Source organism: Triticum urartu, chromosome 2, assembly GCF_003073215.2.
Source record: "Triticum urartu cultivar G1812 chromosome 2, Tu2.1, whole genome shotgun sequence".
Classification (NCBI taxonomy): domain Eukaryota; kingdom Viridiplantae; phylum Streptophyta; class Magnoliopsida; order Poales; family Poaceae; genus Triticum; species Triticum urartu.
The window spans coordinates 28,544,369-28,565,535 of NC_053023.1; the positions used below are offsets into that span (position 1 = coordinate 28,544,369).

At 45.3% G+C, this 21,167-nt stretch overlaps 1 protein-coding gene and 1 pseudogene across 2 annotated transcripts; both read right to left on the minus strand.

The window, feature by feature from the left end:
- Positions 1-880: 880 nt before the first annotated feature.
- On the minus strand, positions 881-6,144 carry LOC125535371 (probable LRR receptor-like serine/threonine-protein kinase At3g47570). 2 transcript variants are annotated; one of them, XM_048698423.1, is made up of 4 exons: positions 5,829-6,144; positions 5,635-5,740; positions 1,427-4,999; positions 881-1,347 (listed from the first exon to the last, which is right to left on the minus strand). In XM_048698423.1, the coding sequence occupies exons 3-4, from the start codon at positions 4,833-4,835 to the stop codon at positions 995-997; spliced, it is 3,762 nt and encodes a 1,253-aa protein (XP_048554380.1). In that variant the 5' UTR covers positions 4,836-4,999; positions 5,635-5,740; positions 5,829-6,144; the 3' UTR covers positions 881-994. The 2 variants fall into 2 exon arrangements, with proteins under 2 accessions (XP_048554380.1, XP_048554379.1); XM_048698422.1 differs by having other exon boundaries at positions 5,190-5,740.
- Positions 6,145-8,698: 2,554 nt separating this feature from the next.
- LOC125535376 lies at positions 8,699-19,837 on the minus strand (annotated as a pseudogene).
- Between the last annotated feature and the right edge of the window lie 1,330 nt (positions 19,838-21,167).

Sequence of the window (21,167 nt, forward strand, 5' to 3'; positions counted from 1 at the left end):
GGACCTTCCGCATTTCCTTTCTCGGATTCCTTGCTTGCGGAGTCGAGTGGCGAGACAACCTGAATTCCGTGAAAGCCGAATTCGATGCCTTCCTTTTTCCCCAAATTCCTAACTTGCCGACTTGAGTTGAGGAAGCAACCTGAAATTTAAGAAAAAAGCGGACGCCGGGTTTCCTGGTGCCCCTGTTTTTGAGTCCTTGCTGCCTCGTGTTTAAATAAATTCTAATGCCTGCAAATACTCAACATTCTTGGCTCCAAAGGCAGAATCAAAACCGACAGCACTCGCCTTCCTTGTGAGGTGCAAGGCGAGTCGTTTCTTCGCGAAGCCTTCCCTTTTTTCCGAAATTCCTAACCTGTCGATTCGAGCAAATATCCTGAATCCTGTGAAAACCCGGAAGGCCAAAGCCGCAACTTAGTAGCCTTCCTTTTCCAGATTCTTAACTTTGCCGAGTTGAGGACACAACCTGAATTTCAGGGAAACCAGAAAGCATAAGTCACAGCCACAGGGTTTCCTGATGCTCCTATCTTACTGTTTTTAATTACTACTCCCTCTGTCCCAAAATGTAAGACGTTTTTGAGGCTTACACTAAGTCTCAAAAACGTCTTACACTTTGGGACGGAGGGAGTAGATAGTAGATGCATAAATGTTTGCTGGCTCATGTATGCAAGGAAAGAACCCAAACTGACAGCATCTAATGTGAAGAATGCCTAACTAATAGCATTTCAGGCAGGAAATTGCGCCTCTGTAATTCAGTGAAAAGTTTTAAAAAGAGCTTCGACGTTCACTTTCAGATGCTAAAGAAAAGGGTCGCTTCAATATGAGATAGAAATTAAGATCTGCACCGCTGATTTTGGCCAGTATATAGCATAACAGTGGATCCTAATCAGATACATAATTAAAACGGTTACAGTTACATTATACAAGTGATATAGCTATAATTTTGTATAACTGTACTATATATCAAGTTGCATGCACATCCTACTAGTTGCCATAATCAAAAGGTTTCGACAAATGCCTCCTTGATGGCAACAATCTTGGCACAAACGTCGTGCATCCCAGGTCTATCTTTCGGTGATTCCATGGTACACATCAGGCCAATACTGACCAGAGGTATGATGTACTTCTGCATACATAAGGAAGCAGCCGCCGGATCCTCCTCGAATGGCATGTCGGGATCTAGAACCTCACTGATCCTCTCGGGGAAAGCTAGGTCGACATACTTGTGGAGGCTGAGGGTGTTGCCGCATAGCGCGCCCGTCGGTCGCATCGCCGTGAGCATCTCCAGTAGCAGCACCCCGAAACCATACACATCACCGCCTGTCGAGATCTTGCATCCCATCCCATATTCTGTAAAACAGGAGCAGTGGACATAAATACTTGTGGAACTCGACAGTCATTTGAAAGAAAAAAAGAGAGTGCAACTTACCAGGTGCAATATATCCGATCGTTCCTCTGACACCAACCAAGCCTTCTGGTCCGCCAATACCTGAAGAGAGAAACTTGGCGGATCCGAAGTCACCGATGCGTGAGGTCATGTCGTAGTCCAACAGAACATTTCCTGGCTTCAAATCGCAGTGAATCAAAGGAGGTGTAAGCTGGTTGTGCATATAGTCCAGAGCAGAAACTACATCAGCAGCAATACGTATCCGCTGACCCAAGCTCAGTAGCCTCCTTGGGCTGCCTCCGTGAACCCTTGGGTGTATCCACATGTCCAGGCTACCGTTTGCCATGAACTCGTATACAATAGCCTTGAACTCATCGCCCTCGAAATCTACTGTGGAGCACATGGTGATAGCTTGAACCAGATTGCGGTGGCGGGTGTGTTTTAGCACTTCGCACTCGGTGAAAAAGCCATTTCTTGAACCTTGCTCGCTAAGATGGAACACCTTGATGGCCACTAGGTCTGTCTCGAACTCAAACCGACCAATGTAGACTGATGCTGTATGACTTGAACTGATCCTGTTGACCAAAGAGAACCAGTTGGTCGCTTTAAGAATGTCACCATATGACACTCTCTTCATTGTCTCCTTGAAGTTTTCAGTTGGTTGAGTTTTGCTCCCCTTCATAACAGTGACAGCAACACATAAGAATGAGAACAGAGCAATAGTAACTGGTGGACCTATTATCAGCAGCAGCCGTGTGTTGATCTTCCTTTTTGTTGCTGAGGTGGTGGGGCAAATGGGCAGTCCAAATATAGCAGCAGCTGTTTCACATAGCCCTGTGTTACCTTGCAGGGATACTGCCGTTGTGTTTCCAAATATACCACCAGTTGGGACTGGCCCTTCAAATTTGTTGTATGATATATCAATATAATTTAAGCTGCTGAAGTTCCCGAAATACTGTGGAACTTGACCAGTTAAATTGTTCTCAGACAGATCTATCTGCTGTATGCCCTTCAGTGCACTGAAAGACTGAGGAATACTCCCACTGAGCATGTTGCTTTCCATTTGAAGGGATAACAATGTAACACACCGGCCAAGTTCAGAAGGAAGGCTACCAGATAATTTGTTATTGGAAACATCAAGGAGGCCAAGAGTAATCAGGTTACCAATTTCCTGTGGTATAAGCCCAGTCAGGTTGTTGTTTGACAAGTCCAAACCCAATGAGAGGGAAGATATATTGAGGAGTTCTCTTGGTATGGATCCATCAAGGTTGTTGACTGATAAGTTCAGCATAGCTAGTCTTTTGCATTGTCCTATAGTTGCTGGTATGTTTCCAGACAAATTGTTGTCATCAAGATAAAGCTGCCCGAGTTGAGGAAGATTACCAACCGTTGATGGAATCTGGCCTGATAATCTATTCCTCGATAGTTCCAGTATAAACAAGTTGCTCAAGTTCCCAACACTCGGGGGGATTTGTCCTGAGAGCATGTTCTGACCCATGTCAAGCAGAGCGAGGTCTACAAGGTTGCCTATCTCTGCGGGTATGTTTCCAGAAATTTGGTTTCTACCAAAGCTTAACCGCTGAAGCTTTGTTGAAAGGCTGCCTACTGTCCTTGGCAAACTTCCATTCAGGATATTCTCATCCACTGATAAACTTAACAACTGACTGCAATTGGTCAGAGAGGTAAGGAAGGCCCAGTCACCAGCTTCGAGTGTGTTGTTTCCTAGACGCAGTAGGCTCAAGTCTGACAAGAATCCTAGAGATGGCACCACCCCAGTCAGCAGGTTGCTTGAAAGATCAAGCGCTTGCAGCTTTGACATGTTCGTCAGAGAATCTGGGACCGATCCACGAAATTGGTTGAGTCCCATTGCCAATGTTTCAAGGTTCGGAAGTGAGTGGCCAATGTCAGAAGGTATCTGTCCAATAAATGTGTTGTTGCGTAGGCTAAAGAATGTGAGTGATGACATATTGTACAATGTGGCTGGGACATGCCCCGAGAAGCTATTGTAACTTAGATCCAGCATTGTTAGGTTTGGAATTCGAGCCAATGTTTCTGGAATTGGACCTACTAAGTTGTTTTGTGCTAGCAGGAGGGAACGCAATGATGAAACATTACCCAAAGATGCTGGTACAGTACGAGAAAGTGAATTCCCTGTAAGATCAAGAAATTGCAGAGCATCCATCTTTTGGAAATGTGGGATAGGCCCGGAGAGAGCATTCGACCGGAGGTCAACAGCAACAAGTTTGGATGAGTTGAACAAATTAGCTGGGATCACCCCAGATAAGTCATTACGTGAGAGGATTATCTCACTGAGTGATGAACTATTTGATAAGGAATCAGGGATAGCTCCGCCAAGATAATTGTCTGCAAGGTTGACATATCTAAGAGATGCAGCTGTACCTAATGACAGAGGGATGTTACCTGCAAACATGTTGTCCGCAAGCATCAGAGTTTGGAGGCTATGAAGCTCACCTATCTCCCCAGGGATGGTACCTGAAAGCCTGTTGACTGTAAGATTCAGGGTTTGGAGGCTCTGAAGCTTACCTATCTCTTCAGGTATGCTTCCAGATAATCTATTGTAACTTAGATCTAGCATTGTTAGGTTTGGAATTCGAGCCAACGTTACTGGAATTGATCCTGATAAGCTGTTTTGTGCTAGCAGGAGGGAACGCAAGGATGATACATTGCCTAAAGATGTTGGTACAGTACCAGAAAGTGAATTCCATGTAAGACCGAGAAATTGCAGAGCTCCCATCTTTTGGAAATGCGGGATAGCCCCAAAGAGAGCATTCCACCGAAGATCAGCACGGCGAAGTTTGGATGAGTTGAACAAACTAGCTGGGATCACCCCAGATAAGTCATTACGCGAGAGGATTATCTCACTGAGTGACGAACTATTTGCTAAGAAATCAGGGATAGCTCCGCTAAGAGAATTGTTTGCAAGGTTGACATATCTAAGAGATGCAGACGCACCTACTGACAGAGGTATGTTACCTGCAAGTTTGTTCCCCGCAAGATTCAGGGTTTGGAGGCTCTGAAGCTCAGCTATCTCATCAGGTATTCTTCCAGAAAATTGATTGCTTGGAAGGTTGATCTGTACTAGAGAACTAAGGGCTGCTATGCAACTGGATAGTGTTCCCGTGAGCTGCATAGACCTGAATTGGATGGACACGACACGGATTGGGGTGGCCGTGCTGCAGGTGACCCCTTGCCAGCTGCAGAAGTGAAGTGAGTCGTTGCGCCATGATCCAAGAACACCGGCAGGATCCCTGGAGATGCCAGATTTGAAGCAGAGAAGAGCTTGCCGGTCACTCTCGGATTTGTTGCTAGCTTGTGCTGATGTGGATACTATTGTGTTGGAGGACAGAAATATGAGGATGGCACAGAGAAGAAACAGTGCATGGTGGGATGGAGCAATCAGAGATTGGGTGTGAAAAACTTGAGGAGCCATGTCTCCGTTCTTGTTGTGATGGAGTATGTTGGTTAAATGCTTTGCGTGTGTGCGCTTAGATATATGTTAGAAGGGTAAGGGAGTTGAAACTTCTTCTTGACTTTGACTTCAGGGCCGGCTTGTTTGGCTTGGTTCTATCCATGCCCCAGATGAACGAAAAGAGCCTGAGCACAAAACGAGCTTGTGAGGTTTATGTGGGTAAAGAAAACATGCGCAGAAACCAATCTATCAAAGTACAGATACTATCTATCCTCTGCTTGATATACAATCTAAAACTTGTGCACCCCAAAATCCGCCAAATGGAAGTATTAAGTGAGCTGGATATTAGAAAAGGGCTGCTGGCTCCTCACTCACCATTATTTCTCCGCCATCAATGAACAAAAAAACATAAATATTTGTATACGTCATACGTCGCGGTTGGCTGTATGGTTCAGGAAGTACACTGTCATAAGCCCAAGCACAGCTTAGTTGACTCGGCAAAGTGCCAGGTCAGTTATCATGGACAAGAAGTGGGCATGCCATGACGCGGAAGACTCGGTCTGTCTTTGTCGCCCTTGCGGTGAAATTAATTAACAAGCTATCCCCGTCATCGAACTTGTTCAGAGATGAACTATCTGAGAATCTTAAAAGGAGGTGCTCGACAAAATTGAATCCATAACATGATGATACTAACGAGTAGCGGCGGTATATGCCCTCGACGGGACATCTATCATGTCCCACCGAATCTCCAAGAGAACCATCCTGAACGAACGCTTATTTGTGAACCTGCTGGGCTGTCGTGTTTCTCTTACAGACTTACAGTACAGTTATTTGGCAAATGACTGCTGCTTTCCTCCCACTCCCTAGTCCCCACCTTCATCGCCTCCAACGAATAATTAACGCGTCCAATCAAACCAAATCACGGCCTGGTATCCAAATAGATGAATGAATTAAGGCCTGGCACTACACAAAGTCGTATTTTTTATTAAGGAAAAGTCTGAGCACAAACTGTACCCGGGGCTAGGGTACGGGGACATGCCGAGGATGCAGCGCTGAGATTGGAGCTTGGAGGTGCCGATGCCCCGGACTCGGCTGGACCCCGTAGTCGTACGGGCACCTTCTCCTCGCCCGCGCGGCGTCGGCGGGCGGGAGGCGGAGGTCACGGGAGGGAGTCAGCGCTTGTGTCGTGGGGAGTTATCGGGTTGGGGCGGGAGAGGGGTGGGAGCTCCCATTTGGCTCGCGCGCTCGCTCGCTGCAGCCGCGTGGTGGGGGCTGAGCCGAGCGGGAGAAATGCCGGAGTGCGGCGACGGAGGGGAGGCGTCGCGAGGAAGAAGGAGAAGGGGAAGGGTAAAGTGGTAAATATGATGCTGGTCAGTCAAAATACCTTTTGATATTAAAATATTAAATGCTTATTAATGACATAAGAAAATTCTTAATGGAAGAATGCTTTGGCAGTGAAATGATGAAAGTTTATACCAATGTCTACATTTTGTTTGCATGAAAAAGATGATAGAGCAAAAGGGGATTATAGTTTATGTTATTATCTAGCCCCAATTTTGCATTTCATATGCATATCCTACTTTGCTTTAAAATCGACAACTATTGTTGGATGCACCTCCTTATAATATTGGCCAGCAGGCTGCCTAACACCATATACAGAGGACAATGTAGACACTCGCAGAAGTCGAGTATTTGGCATAAATTAAGGGCTCATTTGGGTGTTGGGGTGAAAAACCCTAGGCAGTAAACCCCCTGAGGGGGATTTCCCTGATCATATGGGATCCCCCTCGCATCATGCGAAAATGCCCCCGTTGCCATTTGGGCACCAAGGGGAAGGGAAGAGAACGGAGGGAGAAGAGCAGGAGATAGATGAAATCAAGTAGGGGATTCTCACCAAATGGAACAGAAGTAACCAACATTGTAGCTTTAGGGCCTGTTCGGCAACGCTCCAGCTCCTAGTTTCTTCAACTTCACACATGAAGCTCATCCAAACGCTAGTGCTCCAGGAAGCTGGAATCGAGAAGCTGGCGAGGTGTCGTAGTGTAAAAAAGGTGGAGTTGAGGAAGCTGGCCTTTTTCCAGATCCGTGAATACCCAGAAGTTGGAGTTGAAGCTAATTACTACAAGGTTGCCACCGCCAAGTGAGTTTGAGTGTACCGGTTCGTTTTCTTTCCCGAACTCGCTCTCTCTCACGTTGCCTATTCCTTTTGGGCCCCGAACCTGGCCTGCTAATCCCGCTAAATGGGTCGGCAGCCTCTTGCTTGACGATAGAAAACGAAGCTGTGTTGCCGAACGCTTTCCAAATCACCACCTGAAGCGAGAAGCTATGCGAGAAGTTGAATTTAGGAAGTTTTTGAGAAGCTGGGCAGTTTCAAAACAAGGCCTTAGGAGGGTGGACACCAGAGGGAGTCGGACTGGAGATCGGGACGTGGCGGAGGCAGAGGAACAGAGTGAGAGAGGGCGAGGTGGCTGAGTCATCGCGTCGCGAGAGAGCCCGGGCGAATTCTCCTGGTGTGCGGAGGTTGGGGTGAACGGCCTGGGGATTTCGGGAGGATCGGGGCAAGAAAACCCTTTCCACGATGTTACCAAACTGGTCGTCTGGAAAACCGGGGTGGAGATTGCAGACGGGAGTCTCGCCCGGGGAAAGGACGGGGATCCCGGGGGATCCCTCACAACCAAATGAGGCCTAAGAGAAGTTGAGTATTTGGCCCCTCAAAATATAAATATTTCGCTATTGGAATCCTTAGTAAGTCCTCATTAGCTCCGCCACTGAATGCAGAGTGCTCAGAGAGGTGCTTAACAAAATAAATCAAGTTTTTCTTAAGCACTGATGCTTATCCTCATAAGAGGGTCCCTAATTAAGCATATGCCATCTACAAATAAACACCTCTTCAGAAAAAAAAACGTTTCATTTCTCCTCCCTAAGTTTTATTTACAATCACCCCCCTAAGCACTCTGCATTGTACAAGGGCTAAGAGATGTTTAAATAATAATTGGCAACAAATGGCAGAACTTTACGGGTAAACTAAACATGTTATTTCATGGAAGAAACGCCTTTATATATATATATATATGTATATGTATATATATATATGTATATGTATATATATATATGGTAATATTTAGAAATTAATTAGTACTTTCTTTGTAAACTAATATAAGAACATTTAAATCACTAAAGTAGTGATCTAAACGCGCTCTTATATTAGTTTACGGAGGGAGTAATATGCAACAATTTCGTTATGCATACACGTTAATATAAAAAAACACGGTTGATATTTTTAATGTGCTCAAAGTTTCTTTTGTTAAATACAAGATGCACTGTACTAGTTACAAAACTACTTTTTTTTTCCTTAAATACCGTATCAACATGCTACAACAGAGTTGAAATAATATTTCTCATTTCAAAACATGTTTTCCTTGTTTTCCTTGATATTTCCTCACTTTCTCTGTGTTTATTTCTTACAGCTACAACATCATGTTTCTCGATTGTTCATAGACATTTCTAAACGTTCCTCTTTATGCTGCCTATTCTTTTTGGGTTTTTCAGTATTTTATCTTCAACTAATCAACTTTTTGTTTAACCCCCACTATTTCATTGTTTTCTTAAATGAATAGTCCTTTTGAACACATTTCCGTTGTTCATATTTCCTAGGTTTATCTATTATTAATTGCTTTTTTACTACTAACAGATCATCCATCAAACAGCTTTGAGCCAGGTTAGGGGCTAAATTATCCGGTTTTAAAGTTGAGTGTCCTTCAGTATTTGACATTCATGGCTCCAAAGGAAGAATCAAATCAACAACACTTGTCTCAAAAATATGTAACTAATAGCATTTCAAAATATCACAACTATGTTGTTTCAGTGAAACAAAGTTCTTAAACATCTTGGACGCTCCCTCCCAAATGCTAAAAATTATCACTTCAATCTGAGATAAAAAGAGAAAGATTTACAACGCTTAATCTGGCGGGCCCACAGCATAGTGGTGCATATTTACCAGATACATACAAAAAAAAGTGTTGGAATTGTTCTACAAGTGGTACAGCTACTGTAAATTTTGTATATAAGCATTACAGTAGTGCAGTACCTGCACTGTACTTCCGAAAATGCAATTATGTATACATAATCTTTAACAGCTACTGCCCAACCCATTAGTTGCCATGATCACAAGGTCTCAACAAATGCCTCTTTTATGGCAACAATTTTAGCAGAGACATCATGAATGCCTGGTCTATCTTTCGGCGATTCCATGGTACAGATCAGGCCAATACAGACCAAAGGTATAATGTAGTTCTGCATACGTACAGAAGCAGCCGCATCATCCTCCTCGGATGGCATGTGGGGATCTATAACCTCGGCGATCCTCTCGGGGAAGGCTAGGTCGACATACTTGTGGAAGCTGAGAGCGTTGCCGCATAGGGCGTCCGTCGGCCGCCTTGCCGTGAGCATCTCCAGTAGCAGCACCCCAAAACCGTAAACATCGCCACTTGTCGAGACTTTGCATCCCATCCCATATTCTGTAAAACAGGAGCAATGTGCATAAATACTTGTGAAACTAACAAAACAAAGACAGATCAGAATCAAACTTGGTAGTGTCTCAAAGAAAAGAGACGTGCAACTTACCAGGAGCGATATATCCGATTGTTCCTCCGACGCCAATGAAGCCTTCTGGCCTGCCACTACTTGAAGAGAGAAACTTGGCGGACCCGAAGTCGCCAATGCGTGAGGTCATGTCATAGTCCAGCAAAACATTGCTCGGCTTCAAACCACAATGAATCAAAGGAGGTGTCAGCTGGTTGTGCAGATAGTCCAGAGCAGAAGCCACATCGGCAGCAATACTTATCCGCTGACCCAAGCTCAGTAGCCTCCTTGGGCTGCCTCGGTGAACCCTTGGGTGTATCCACATGTCCAGGCTACCGTTTGCCATGAACTCATATACTATGGCCTTGAATTCCTCGCCCTCAAAATCTACGGTTGAGCACACGGTAATAGCTTGAACCAGATTGCGATGGCGGGTGTGTTTTAGCACTTCGCACTCGGTGAAAAAGCTATTTCTCGAATCTTGCTCGCTAAGATGGAATACCTTGATGGCCACTAGATCTGTTGCGAACTCAAACCGACCAATGTAGACTGATGCTGTATAACTTGAGCCGATCCGGTTGACCATAGAGAACCAATTGGTTGTTTTAAGAATGTCACCATATGATACCCTCTTCATCGTCTCCTTGAAGTTTTCAGATGGTTGAGTTTTGGGCCCCTTCATAACTGTGACAACAATCCATAAAAACGAGAAGAAAGCAATAGCAATCAGTGGAGTTATTATCAACAGCACCAGGCCTGCATTGATCTCCCATTTTGTTGCTGAGGTGGCGGGGCAAATGGGTAGTCCAAATATGGTAGCAGCTGTTTCACATAAACCTGTGTTGCCTTGCAGGGCTACTGCAGTTGAACTTCCAAATATACCACCTGTCGGGATTGGCCCTTCAAATTTGTTGTATGATATATTAATATAATTTAAGCTGCTGAAGTTCCCAAAAAACTGTGGAACTTGACCAGTTAAATTATTCTCAGACAGATCTATCTGTTGTATGGCCTTCAATGCACTGAGAGACTGAGGAATAATCCCACTAAGCATGTTCCCTTCCATGTGAAGGGATAGTAGTTGAACACAATGGCCCAGTCCAGAAGAAAGGCCACCAGATAATTTGTTGTTGGAAACATTAAGGAGGCCAAGATTGATCAGGTTACCAACTTCCTGTGGTATCGGCCCAGCCAGGTTGTTGTTTGACAAGTCCAAACCCAATGAAAGGGAAGAAATATTGAGGAGTTCTCTTGGTATGAATCCATCAAGGCGGTTAACTGATAAGTTCAGCATAAGCAGCCTTTTGAATTTTCCTATATTTGCTGGTATGTTTCCAGACAATTCATTGTCATCAAGATAAAACATTCCGAGTTGAGCTAGATTACTAACCGTTGATGGAATTTTACCGGACAACCTATTCATGGACAGTTTCAGGACAAACAAGTTGCTCAAGTTCCAAACTGTCAGGGGAATTTGTCCAGAGAGCATGTTCTGGCCCATGTCAAGCAGAGTGAGGCTTACAAGGTTGCCTATCTCAGCTGGTATGTTTCCAGAGATTTGGTTTCTTCCAAAGTTTAACCGATCGAGCACTGTTGAAAGGTTGCCTACTGCTTTTGGCAAACTTCCATTCAGGATATTCCCATCTACTGATAATCTTAACAGCTGAGTGGAGTTGGTCAGAGAGGCAAGGAATGCCCAGTCATCGGCTTCGAGTTTATTATTTCCTAGAAGCAATTGACTCAAGTTTGCCAAGGATCCTAGAGATGACACCACACCAGTAAGCAAGTTATTTGAAAGATCAAGCTGTTGGAGATTTGACATGTTGGTCAAAGAATCTGGGATTGATCCACGAAATTTGTTGCCTCCCATTTCCAATAATTGGAGATTCGGAAGCGAGCGGCCAATTTCAGAAGGTATCTGTCCAATAAAATTGTTGCTGGCTAAGTTAAAGACTGTGAGTGATGACAAGTTGTACAGTGTGGCTGGGACATGCCCGGAGAATCTGTTGTAACTTAGATCTAGCACTGTTAGGCTTGCAATTTGACTCAAAGTTTCTGGAATTGGTCCTTCTAAGTTGTTTTGTCCTAGCATGAGGGAACGCAAGGATGAAACATTTCCCAAAGATGCTGGTATATTACCAGAAAGTAAATTGCCGGCAAGATTTAAAATTTGCAGAGCATCCATCTTTTGGAAATGTGGGATTGCCCCTGAGAGAGCATTCGAATAGAGATCAACAGAGACAAGTTTGGATGATGTGAACAGATTAGCCGGGATCACCCCAGATAAGTTGTTACGTGAGAGCATTATCACACTGAGTGACGAACTATTTGATAAGGAATCAGGGATAACTCCACTAAGAGAATTGTCTGCGAGGTTGACATAGCTAAGGGATGCAGATGCACCTAACGACAGAGGGATGTTACTTGCAAACTTGTTTCCTGTTGGTGGTCCTTGTGTTGTATAATAGGATAGCTAGAGGTCTTATGTGTAAAAAAGGGAACCCTGTAAATACTCTGTACTGAGGAATGGATGAGAAGTTTTCTCCCCCCGAACAGAACTTCCAAAGTTTTCCCCTTTTCTCTCCACCCCCCACATCTGAACCCTAGTCCTGGAGGAGATCCTGATTGTGTTCTTCAAGATGGTATCGGAGCAAATCGGGGTGGCCAGTCCAAGCCTCAGCCGGAGGTGATCTGGCAGCAATGGGAGGGGGTGCAGCATTCCGGCCAGAGATTTGGTCGGAGGCAGCGCTGGTGGAGCAAATCGAGCTCAAGGAGGTGGCTAGGCACAGCGAGGGTGTGCGGCGTCGGTTAGGAAGGAGAGCCTCACCAGCAACTCAGTTCCCCTTCGTTGCTGTAGCTAAACAGGTCAGGTGTTTGTGTTCTGAGTCAGAAGAGTTGAGTTGTGGGTTCGTGGAGAAGGAGGAGGTCAGGGAGAGTGTGAGATTGAGAAGCTGCAATAGTGAATCGCAGGGGAAGGCGTGTGTGCTGAGTGTGGAGGAATTGAAGGTATGGCAGGCAACAATAATGCTCCAGCAGCTGTCACTGCAGGGGAGCTAGCTGCTGTCTTGCAGGCAATGGATGAGAAGTATCAGGTGTTGTTTGATGCGATTAGCAAGCAAGGGGCCTCAAGATCAGAAGGGGAGACCAAAGAGGAAGTACATCCTTTGCAAATTCCTCTTGTAAAATTAGAAGGACCTGAGAACTATGCGAGCTAGGCAGAGCATGCAGAGACAATTTTGGTTTCTAGGAGGCTTGAATGTTACATTCTAGGTATAGTGGAGAAGCCTCTGGAGGAGAGTTCTAAAGAAGGTCAGAAGTGGAAGATGATGAATGCACTAGTGAGGGCCTGGCTATTGAGCTCAATATCACCTCAAATTGCCAAGCAAGTTGAAAGGATTAAAGAAGCATCTGAAATCTGGAGGTTATTGAAAGGGACATTCTCAGGAGTAGGAAATGAAATGCTTGCTTGCAAGATTCAGAAGGAGTTACAAGACCTGAGCCAAGGCGAGAAGACAGTGGTCGACTATGTTTCGGAGCTGAAACGGCTTTGGAGCGATTTGGACTATTACGATCCAATTGAGATGGAGTGTGGCAAATGCATTGAAAAACTCAATAAATGGACGGAAAGGAGGCGTGTTAGGGAATTTCTGAATGGACTTAATCCTAAGTTTGAGAATAGGAGGGCCGCACTTTATGGCAATGGCAAGCTGCCTACTTTGGAGCAAGCAATCTCTGCGATCATGAGTGAGGAGACACGTCTGAAATTGGAGGTTGGAGGACCATCTATACAGGGCATAGCACAGAGGCGTTCAGCACTTTTTGTCACAGAAAATGCAAATTATCAGCGGTCTGGGTTGAACTCTTCTGATCGGAAGTGCTTTGAGTGTGGCCAGCCAGGACATGTAAGAGCATCTTGCCCTGGATTATTTGGGGGAGGACGCGGAAGAGGTCAGGACTGGCGCGGAAGAGGTCGCGGCCGGGGGCTTGATGGACGTGGTACTGGTCGCGGACGTGGTATGCGACCAGCAGGCAGGGCAAATGCCTCCGCTATGACAGAGGTGCACTCGCAAAATGTGAGTGTGGAAATGAGCGCGGATGATTGGGAGAAGTGGCAGCAATTCAAAGGGTTAAGTTTAAGTGATAAGCAAACCACCGAAGTGCCAGGAGCCTCAACCTCTGCCGCTTCTGCAAATTTTAGTGGTAATATTTTTAATGATAATCATCCTTATTTTGCTGATGCACCATGGTTGATAGATTCTGGTGCATCTAGACATATGGCTGGTTCACATAAGGAAATTACTAATTATGTCCCTGAATTAAGAACACAAAGCGTAAAGTTGGCTGATGGTTCCACGCAAACTATTATGGGTTCAGGGACGGTCATCTGCAACTCCAATATGCCTCTCTCTTATGTGTTACATGTTCCTTCATTTCCAATTAATCTTTTATCTATAAGTTGCATTACAAAGGAGTTGAACTGTGTTGCCATTTTTTTCCCATCATGGTGTTTAATTCAGGAACTTGGGACTGGAAGAAGACTTGGGACAGGGAGCATGCATGATGGATTGTATTATTTGGACAATGATACATCACCTATTGTAGTTGCTGCTCTATCTTCTTCACCACTCGAAGAATTTCTGCTACAACACCGAAGACTTGGGCATGTATCTTTTCCTATTTTGGGCCAGCTTTATCCTAAACTCTTCAATAAAGTTAGAAAGCAGGACCTGGTATGTGATGCTTGCCAATATGGAAAGCAAACTCGAAGCACTTATATTCTATCTAATCATAGAAGTGATGTGCCACTTCAGACAATTCACTCTGATGTATGGGGTCCTAGTGGAGTAGTGTCTATTAATGGATATCGCTATTTTGTTACCTTTATTGACTGTTGTACTAGGACCACTTGGGTGTATGTGTTGAGGAACAAGAATGATGTATTCGAATGCTTTAGAGATTTCCATAATATGATTATGACCCAGCATAATGCATGTGTTAAGGTACTTCAGACCGATAATGGTACGGAGTATGTAAATAAGGAGTTTGATGGTTATTTGTCAAGTTTTGGGATAATGCATCAGACTACCTGTCCAGGTACCTCTGAGCAGAATGGCTTAGCTGAGAGAAAGAATAGACATTTGTTAGAAGTTACTCGCTCTATGATGATGGCTATGAATGTTCCTAAGTTCTTGTGGAGTGAGGCATTGATGACAGCAGCCTACTTGATAAATAGAATGCCATCTAGAGTACTTGGTTACAAGATACCAATAGAATGTTTAACTGGCAAGACTACTTATGTTGTCCCCCCAAAGGTGTTTGGGTGTGTGTGTTTTGTAAAAGATTACAGGCCATCGGTTGGGAAGTTAGATCCAAGGGCTTTGAAGTGTGTGTTTGTGGGGTATTCTAGGAAGCAGAAAGGTTGCAAGTGTTGGTGCCCATCGGAAAGACGAATGTTTGTGAGCATGGATGTAATCTTTAGGGAACAAGTTCCATTTTATGGAGAACCTGAAGATTTAACTGATGTCTTTCCTGATCTGTTTCCTAGTGATGTTTCAGATCTGGACAGCGAGACAGGGGGAGGAAAAGAAGAAGAAAGCAACTCTACACCATTAGAGAAAATCATGGTTGGGGTAATACCACAGGAAGACAAGATTGATGATAGCGATGTGGATCTTATTGGAGAACAAGGGAAGATGCAAGGGGAGCAACATGATACACCAACTAAGGCTATACGGTGGTCAAGACCGAATGAAGAACAAAATCTGCAGGTGTATACACGAAGGCATCGAACTGAGGAAGAACAGGTGCAGGGGGAGGAAATAATTTCGATGGAGGATGATTCAGAAGTTCAAGTTCAATCCGACATGCATGATTCAAGCTCACGACCATCAACTTCATCCAATACTTCATCACCAGCCTCCACAAGTGATGGTATACTTTCTCTTCATTATGATGACTTGAACGTTCCAATTGCCCATAGAAAGCAGCCTCGCACTATTGCCGGAAAATTGCCCTCTAAGTTAGCCCCATATGATGTTTCAAATTATGTTTCATACTCTTCTATTGGGCCTTTATGTAAGTCATTTATAGCTTCCTTGCATTCGGCTGGGCCTATACCACGTGATTGGAGGGAAGCGAAGCAATATCCAGAATGGAGGGCAGCAATGTTGGAGGAAATGGCGGCTCTTAATAAGAACCAAACATGGATACTTACTTCTCTCCCTGCAGATAAGAAAGTTGTGGGTTGTAAATGGGTATTTACAGTTAAACAAACTCCAGATGGCAAGGTGGAAAGATATAAGGCTAGGCTAGTGGCAAAAGGGTATAGTCAAACCTATGGGGTAGATTATGATGAAACGTTTGCACCGGTGGCGAAATTGAGTACTGTCAGAACTTTAATCTCGATAGCTGTAAATCAACACTGGAAATTATTCCAGATGGATGTTAAGAATGCTTTTCTCCATGGAGATCTACAAGAGGAGGTTTATATGGAAATTCCTCCTGGGTTTAGCAGTCGGGAAACAGCGGGTAAAGTATGTCGGTTAAGAAAATCTCTCTATGGACTAAAACAGTCACCTAGGGCATGGTTTGGAAGGTTTCGAAAGGAAATCTGTTCTATGGGGTATCGACAAAGCAATGCAGATCATGCCATGTTCTTTAAATGTCTGCGTGATCAGATTACTATACTTCTTGTTTATGTGGATGACATTGTGATTACAAGTAACAATGAGATGGAGATATCTCACTTGAAGAAGATGTTAGCAAATTCGTTTGAAATCAAGGACATGGGGTATCTCCACTACTTCTTGGGAATTGAAGTTGCATATGGCCCAAAAGGTATTTACCTCTCACAAAGAAAATATGTGCTTGATTTACTTGAGGAGACAGGGATGTTAGGATGTAAACCTGCAGCCACCCCCAATAGAACAAAATCATCGGATCTTGGCAGATAGTGGTGATCCTGTTGATAGGCATCAATATCAAAGGCTAGTTGGGCGATTAATCTATCTGTCGCATACAAGACCTGATATAGAATATGCTATTAGTATTGTAAGCAGATACATGCATGATCCTAGAACTAGCCACTTAGATGCCGTGAATAGAATTCTAAGATACTTGAAGAGTTGTCCTGGGAAAGGAATCTTGTTCTCTAATCATGGGCATCTGAGAATAGAGGGGTACACCGATGCAGATTGGGCTGGATGCTTAGATGATAGACGTTCAACTTCAGGCTATTGCATGTTTGTAGGAGGAAATCTGGTTAGTTGGAGAAGTAAGAAGCAGAGTGTGGTGGCTCGATCGACAGCGGAAGCGGAGTTTAGATCAATGGCTTCAGGGTTGTGTGAACTGATGTGGCCGAAAACCTTGCTAATTGAGTTGCAGTTGTGTGCTGGTGCACCTATTCAAGTCTATTGTGATAATCAGGCCACAATTAACATAGTGAATAACCCAGTTTATCATGATAGAACTAAACATATAGAGATCGATAGGCACTTCATTCGAGAGAAATTAGACGAAGGGTTATTCCAAATTAGTTATGTTAAGTCTGTAGATCAGCTTGCAGATGTATTGACAAAAGGAATAGGAGTCGTATCATTTATGAGGATTTGTAACAAGATGGGGCTTATTGACATCTTTGCCCCATCTTGAGGGGGAGTGTTGGTGGTCCTTGTGTTGTATAATAGGATAGCTAGAGGTCTTATGTGTAAAAAAGGGAACCCTGTAAATACTCTGTACTGAGGAATGGATGAGAAGTTTTCTCCCCCCGAACAGAACTTCCAGAGTTTTCCCCTTTTCTCTCCACCCCCCACATCTGAACCCTAGTCCTGGAGGAGATCCTGATTGTGTTCTTCAAGATTTCCCGTAAGATCCAGAGTTTGGAGGCTCCCAAGCTCACCTATCTCTTCAGGCACGCTTCCAGAAAATCCATTGTACCCAAGGTCCATCTGCACTAGGGAACTAAGGGCTGCTATGCATCTGGATAGTGTTCCTGTGAGCCATGAAGACCTGAATTGTATGGACACAACACGGACCGGGAGGGTGGTGCTGCTAAGTTGAGTGAGTCGTTGCGCCACGATCCGAGAACACCGTCGGTGTCCCTTGAGACACCAGCTTTGAAGCAGAGAAGGGCTTGGCGGTCATCCTCGGATCTGTTGCTAGCCTGTGCTGATGTGAATATAATTGTGTTGGAGGACAGAAATAGGAGGATGGCACAGAGAAGAAAGAGTGCATGGTGGGAAGGAACAATCAGAGATTGGGTGCCGAAAACTTGAGCCATGTCTCTGTTCTTGTCCTAATGGAGTATGCCCGTTAAATGCTTAGTGTGTGTGCTTAGATATACTATGTTGGAAGGGTAGGAGAGTTGAAACTTCTTCAGTGCCGGGCTGCCGGCTTGTTTGGCTTGGTTCTATTGACATCACGCCCCAGATGATCTATTTTTGTTTGTTTTTCCACAGACACTCCCCAGATGATTGAAAAAAACCTGAGCACAAAAGAAACTTGTGAGGTTCATGTGGGTACAGAATACGCGAGCATAAACCAGTCTGTTGAAGTACAAATACCATTCTCCGTTTGTTATACAGTCTACAGCTTCTGCACCGCAGGATCCGCCAAATGGAAGTATCAAGTGAGTCGAATATTATCAGGAAAAGGGGACAAGCTGGCTCCCCACTGACCATTATTTCTTTGCCGTCATCCAAGTAACGAAGAAAGAGAGAAAGATATTGCACATGACATATGTTACAGTTGGATGAAGTATCCTATTGTATTGTAAGCCGAAGCACAATTTAGCTGACTCTGCAAAGTGGCAGGTCAGTTGTCAAGGAGAAGAAATGGACATGGCATGATTCCAATTAAAGACTTGGTCTGTCTTGGTCGCACTTGCAGGAAAGTTGGTCAATGATCCACAACAACCTATCCCCATCATCAAGCTTCCTCGGACTGTCGGACATGAATTATCTGAGAATCTTGAAAGAGATGCTCGACAAAATTAAACCTATAGCATGATAATACTAATGAGTATACGCCCTCGACGGGACATCTATCATGTTCCACCGAATCTCCAAGAGAATCGCCCTGAACGAACGCTAATTTGTGAACCTGCTGGGCTATCGTGTTTCACTTACAGTACAGTTATTTGGGAAATGACTGCTGCCTTTCTCCCCACCTTCATCGCCTCCAACGAATAATTTATGCGTCCAATCAAACCAAATCACGTCCTGGTATCTAAATAGATGAATGAATTAAGGCCTGGCACTACACAAAGTCGTAATTTTTGTTAAGGAAAGTCCAAGCACAAATTGTACCTGGGGCTAAGGGTACGGGAACATGTGGAGGATGCAGCGCTGAGGTTGGGGCTTGGAGGTGCCGATGCCCGGGACTCCGCTGGAACCCGTATTCGTACGGGCACCTCCTCCTCGCCAGCGCGGCGTCGGCGGGCGGGAGGCGGAGGTCTCACGGTAGGGAGTCGGTGCTTGCGTCGTGAGGGGTTGGAGCGGGAGAGGAGTTGGAGCTTCCATTTGGCTCGCGCGCTCGCTCGCTGCAGCCGCGTGGTTGGGTGGGGACCTGAGCGGGAGAAATGCCGGAGTGCGGCGACGGAGGGGGAGGGGTCGCCAGGAAGAAGAAGAAGAGGGGTAAAGTGGAAAATATGATGCTGGTCAGTCAAAATACCTTTTGATATTAAAAAAATTTCTAAATGCTTATTTGGTCGTATTCAAGGTAGTCATGTCCTCATCAAATGACATAAGAAAAATTCTTCATAGGAATAGAAGAATGCTTTGGCAGTGCAATGATGAAAATTTATGCCAGTGTCTACATTTTGCATGAAAAAGATGATTCAGAGAGCAAAAGAGGATTATAGCTTATGTTATTATCTACCCCCAAATTGACATTTCATATGCATATCCTTATTTTCTTTTAACACCGATTACTAATGCAGGATGCACCACTAATAAAATAAACCAGTTTTTTTAACATTAGCCATCGGCAGGTGCTTAATAAAATAAACCAGCTTTTTTAAGCATTGGTGTTTATCTTTATAAGAGGGATACCTAAATAAGCGCCTGTTATGTACAAATAAGCATGCTTAAGAAAAAATGATTAATTTCTCTAAGCGCATCCCTAAACATCTCGCATTATTGTACAAAGGCTTAAGAGGTGTTAAAATAGTACTCCTTCCTTTTCAAAATATAAGGCGCCATTATTGTACAAAGGCTTAAGAGGTGTTAAAATAGTAGGGCGAAGTATCAAGTGAAAACGCTGATTTAGTGAAAATCTGGAAACTTGCGACCCGAGCCGTTGGATCTTTAATTGATGGCACAGATGAGAGGTGGGTTTGCTAACCAGTCACTTATGGCTATCTTTCATATAACCCCCTGTCCTACACACGAAGTCTTAGATCTCATCTCATCCATTGTCGCTAGACCTGGCCATGGGCAGCCCGGCCCGGCCCGACCCGGCCCGAAAAAGCCCGACCCAGCCCGGCCCGATGCTGCTCCCGTCATTTTTGCCATTATCTGAAGGGGCCCGGCCCGAGGCCCGAGGCCCGGCGGGCTTTTGCATGTTCGGGCCGGGCTTGGGCCCAAAAACTAGGCCCGATGGCCGGGCCGGGCCGGGCTCAGGCCCAGGTTTTTTGGCTCGGGCTTGGCTAGGCCCAGCCCGGCCCGAGGTTTGGCCAGGTATAATTGTCGCCTCCCCACGCCCCACCGCGAGGACGATGGCGATGCTGCCGTCCACCACCGCGATGGCCGACAACGGGGCCTCCCCTACCGCGGCGACCTACAGCGGAGCCAAGCCGTTCCCCACCGCGACGACAGACGACGGATCCATCCCTCGCTGCAACGACCTACTGCGTAGCCGTCCCCCATGGCGGCGCCGCCGGGCGGATGCTACGGAGGTATCCGGCGATAGCCGGCGGGGCTACCAACGGCGCTGATGTAGGCGTCCACCTCGCCGAAGCTCTCCTGTGCGAGGAAGGCTCCCGCAAGGCATGCTGCCGACGGGGCAGGCGGTGGAATGTGATGTTGCTCGTTTGAAGCTTAATTCTACAGTGCCTCCTTACAGCAGATTTGTTGTGCGTGCTTGTCATGTACTCCCTCCGTTCCAAAATAGATGATCCAACTTTGTACTAAAGTTAGTATAAAGTTGAGTCATCTATTTTGAAACGGAGGGAGTAGAGATGAAATTTCTGAATGCAATTTTGATCTTGTGAGGTGTTATCACTCAACGTGAAAGCATTGTTGATTCTCTTTATTTAGACTGAACGGTGCTCCACTGCTCTCAAGTAGGATTTACAAGTCCAGTTTACATATTCTACTGCCGGCAACTGATGTACATGCTACAGTACACCGACGAAGATGCAAACAAGAAAGACCAAACCAGATACTTCAGAAGTACAACTGAAGAAAGACAACTATGACATTCAGGTTAACATGATTCAGGTAGTGCTTGTTCTACCATCAGGTGGAGAGGGATATGAGGATGTTGTGGCAACGCCATATTAGTACAATCAGTAACCGAAGCAGCTGTTGCTTACCTGTGCAGGGCTAAGACGAGGTTGAGGCATGGCACAGTACGAGGAGGAGCGAGGTCCTGGAGAGGCGGCACCGATGCGTCGACAGGGAACATGGCCGGCGGAGGGAGATAATTCACGGCCAGCGGAGGGCCCCTCGTGGCCGGCGGAGGACGCATCGTGGCTGGCCTGGGGCTCTTCGTGGCCGGCGGAGGGAGTAGTTCACGGTCGACGGAGGGCCCGTCGTGGCCGGCGTAGGGCAA